Source organism: Megachile rotundata, chromosome 5 (assembly GCF_050947335.1).
Source record: "Megachile rotundata isolate GNS110a chromosome 5, iyMegRotu1, whole genome shotgun sequence".
NCBI classification, from domain to species: domain Eukaryota; kingdom Metazoa; phylum Arthropoda; class Insecta; order Hymenoptera; family Megachilidae; genus Megachile; species Megachile rotundata.
Window position 1 is genome coordinate 13638243 of NC_134987.1, and position 3874 is coordinate 13642116.

The 3874-nt window shown below is 28.3% G+C and overlaps 1 protein-coding gene across 1 annotated transcript; it reads left to right on the plus strand.

Annotated features, from left to right (window-relative positions):
- Positions 1 to 763: 763 nt before the first annotated feature.
- Positions 764 to 2736, plus strand: par-6 (partitioning defective protein 6). Its single transcript, XM_003706601.3, has 5 exons — positions 764 to 1073; positions 1211 to 1439; positions 1836 to 1963; positions 2042 to 2320; positions 2412 to 2736. The coding sequence occupies exons 1-5, from the start codon at positions 1014 to 1016 to the stop codon at positions 2715 to 2717; spliced, it is 1002 nt and encodes a 333-aa protein (XP_003706649.1). The 5' UTR covers positions 764 to 1013; the 3' UTR covers positions 2718 to 2736.
- The last annotated feature ends 1138 nt before the right edge of the window (positions 2737 to 3874 follow it).

Below are 3874 nucleotides of genomic sequence, written 5' to 3' on the forward strand. Positions count from 1 at the left end.
AGTAGCGCCATCTCTCCGGCGAACAGGGTGAACTACACGTTTTTGAAACTGCACTTTCATTAGTTCTCCACAACTGCCACTGGACGGCGCCACGTGTATCTTTTTCCGTTAAATTCAATTAATATAGTTGATTTTATTAGTATAATCGAATATAATATGAATCAATTGTTTTGACTTTACTAAATATATTTTCAAATTCAATATATTTTGTAGAGCAATCATTTTGGTACATTCTTTTCTTTTTCAACTTTTCAACGCCGTAAAATTTATAAAAATACTTCAAAAGACAATATTAGTAATATACAAAAAATTTATTACAAATATATTCCAAATTATTAGAGATTGACATGAAAGTAGATTTGCTCGATTTAAATTTTCCGCTCGTTTGCGCAATCAATTTAAAGGGACAGCGTTTTCGAGAGAACAAAGGCGCCGACAGAGAGTGTCGCCTCTGGTATACTCTGTGATGTTACTGTGGATGATAGAAATTTGCTCCCTATAGCTGCCATTTTCCCCAGGGAAACCAGCTTTACACATGAATGCACTTTATACATACATATATATTTGTAACCTGTGCATGTATACACTTGATATAATACCAAACATATGACTCAGTACCAACACATAATACTAACATTAAATATATATAACATAGAATTACGCTATAAATATCATTACATATTACAAGAAAAATCTTTCATTTGATGTAATTAATTTACGTATTAACATTTTTGAATTGGAGAATTAAAAAATTTGATAAAATAAAAATCATAAACGATTTCTGATTCAATCAAAGCACCATCTAGCAAAATATACGCACAACAATATTGACCGCACAGTAGGAAATGATTATTCGAATTCAATCTGTTTCACAATTCTACTTCTATGCCAAAATGGATGAAGGTTGGTGAAGGAAGAAGTTGTGAAAACAAACTGTGAATAGAAAATTGCAATAAGTGATACGATATTGGTGTAGGACCGAACAATATACAATACATTTAGAATTAGTAATCATGTCTAAAAGCAAACTGCACTATCAAGTTGACAGCAGTATTGTCGCGGTGAAAAGCAAAGTAAGTCACTTTCTAATTTAAATTCCCTACTTTCAATCTTCATAGACAAAATAATCAAGTTCAGAATATTTATATTATCTTCCTTTGTATCTTTTTTTATTTACTTTTACATATAAATAATATTCATTCTTTTCTAGTTTGATGCTGATATCATAAGATTTTCAATCAACCGTAATGAAGCTATTAGTTATGAAGATTTTAGAAAGTTATTGGCTGAGCGACATGATATTGGACCAGATTTGAATTTTCTTATTTGGTATACAGATCCGACTGATGGTGATTTATTACCTATTAATAATGATAACAATTTAGCGAGAGCTCTGCTTGCTGCGAAACCGCTTCTTAGAATCTTTATACAAAGAAAGGGTAAGCTAATTTTGTTAAAATAATTGTACAATTTCAAGTAGTGTGTATATATTAATGTTAATTCATATAAATTGTAAATTAAGTAAATAAAAAATATTGTTAAACAAGTAATATAATTTTTATGAAAAGATAAAGCTGATTTTAACCCTTTGATTATAAAAGGTGAATAATTTTTAATATTATAACTACAATATTTTTTATTTTAAATAATCATGTTTTTCTTAAGAATATACTTGTTTTCTAAATTTGTACGATAAATTTTCCTGATCCTTTTTGTATATAAAAAATCATGAAGATACATGCAATGTGTATGACATGAGTTGATTACATTAAGAAGATCGATAAAAACATTAATTCTAGTGGTGTAGTAGTTAGATAATCTTAGTACTTTAACAGGAGATGGATTAGAAGATATAAATGGATATGGAACAATGAAACCAAAAAATCTAATATCAAGTATCCTTGGTGGCACACCTGGAAAACCAAAGTCTTTGGCTATATCTAATCCGCATGATTTTAGGCAGGTATGTTTTATTTGTTTTATTCCAAATGCATATAAGCAATAACTGCATGTGTATTATGACTTTTCTTAATATTTACAGGTATCAGCAATAATAGATGTAGATATATTACCAGAAACATGCCGTCGTGTACGTTTGCTGAAACATGGCTCTGACAAGCCATTAGGATTTTACATTAAAGATGGAGAAAGTTTTCGAATATTACCACCTTCTGCAGGAGGTGGTATTGAAAAAGTTCCAGGTGTATTTATCAGTAGATTGGTACCAGGTGGTTTAGCTGAAAGCACAGGTCTTTTAGCAGTAAATGATGAGGTTCTTGAAGTGAATGGTATAGAGGTTGCTGGAAAAACACTTGATCAGGTAAATAATTTTTCAATTCATTACTAAATGTAAATGAATCTATGGTATTCCTTATGTGTAAGAATATGTATACATGTATCTTTTTAAATAGGTAACAGACATGATGATTGCCAATTCTTCAAATCTGATAATCACAGTAAAGCCAGCAAATCAAAGAGCAGCATTAGCTGCGCCAAGACGTGGTTCGTTTTCACGTAATAGTCAACTATCCTCTGGAAGTCATCAATCTACGCAAAGTGCTGCAACTGGCAGTGATGAAGATGCAGATGAAATAGTAGATTTAACTGGTGTAACGTTACAAGATGATGCAACAACTTCCACATCTCAGCATCATCATTATCATCATCACCATCATCAAAATCATTTTAACCACGATCAAGGTGTTTTACATTTATAAATGGCACACTACTTAAAACTTTTTTTGTATTATGTTATGCTCATTTGAATATTGGAGGATTCAATATTCATTCATACAAAAGAAAAGAATTTAGAACTAAGTATAAAGGTATAACATGACAATAAGAAGTTAAAATAACGAAATATGAAAGACGGAAAATTCGTATAATTATTATTTAATAAATATAATAATAATTCTGCTATGGAAATTGCTATAGGAAATGCAATTTATAGAAACAGTATATTTTTACAAAAACTTTTAGTGCCTTTAAATTCAATGCATTAACCATTGAAATCATTTAATACTATCAATTAGTCTTATTTTATTAGTATTTCATCAAAATCCATTTTTAAAATTAATGAATATATCGAAAGTGCTTTATACGTAAAATAAATGATAAGTATTAGTGGTAAAAAATATGCTATTTTTAGAAATTGAAATGAAAATCAGAAGTAGATGTTCGAATTCTATAATTCGTTTAACATGTATTATTTATATTAATAATTTTCGAAGGCAACTATAAAGTAGCGTATCTAGAAAGTATTAAAACGACAAAAATGTTTAAAAAATAGTAAACCTGATGAAGGTAAAAATAATGTACTTAATAGTAAAACATGATATATTTTTCATGTAAGGTTTTCATATGATAACAAAGATTTTAATAGAGAAATTTTTCTTAGTCGTTTGGTATGATTAAGAAAATGATAATACAAGTATTTACTGCGTACGAAAGTATTATTAGAAAGCAGCAATGTTTTTAAAGTATTAAAATAATATTTAAGCAATAATGTGAATTGCGAATGAAGATAAAACTTCAAATATCAGCATTTACTTCTTTATCGTATAATTTGTCTTAATAGTATAATTATTAATGATGTTATTAAATTCGGTAATGTTTTATTCATTATCCTATAATACATTAATAATTTTAATCAATAATCTTTTCGATGATTTTTTTTAATGTATATAATGCAAATAACAAGGTTCAATAACTTAATTTATCAATATAAGTAGAGATCTTTATTCAAGGATAAAAAATGTATATAAAAGTAGTTTAAGAGGACGAATTACTGGATATGAACATCTTATTTTTCATCAAACATAAGCGTAAAAGATCGAGTGGCCTTATGCGTGGATCATTCCAAACATCTTTTACA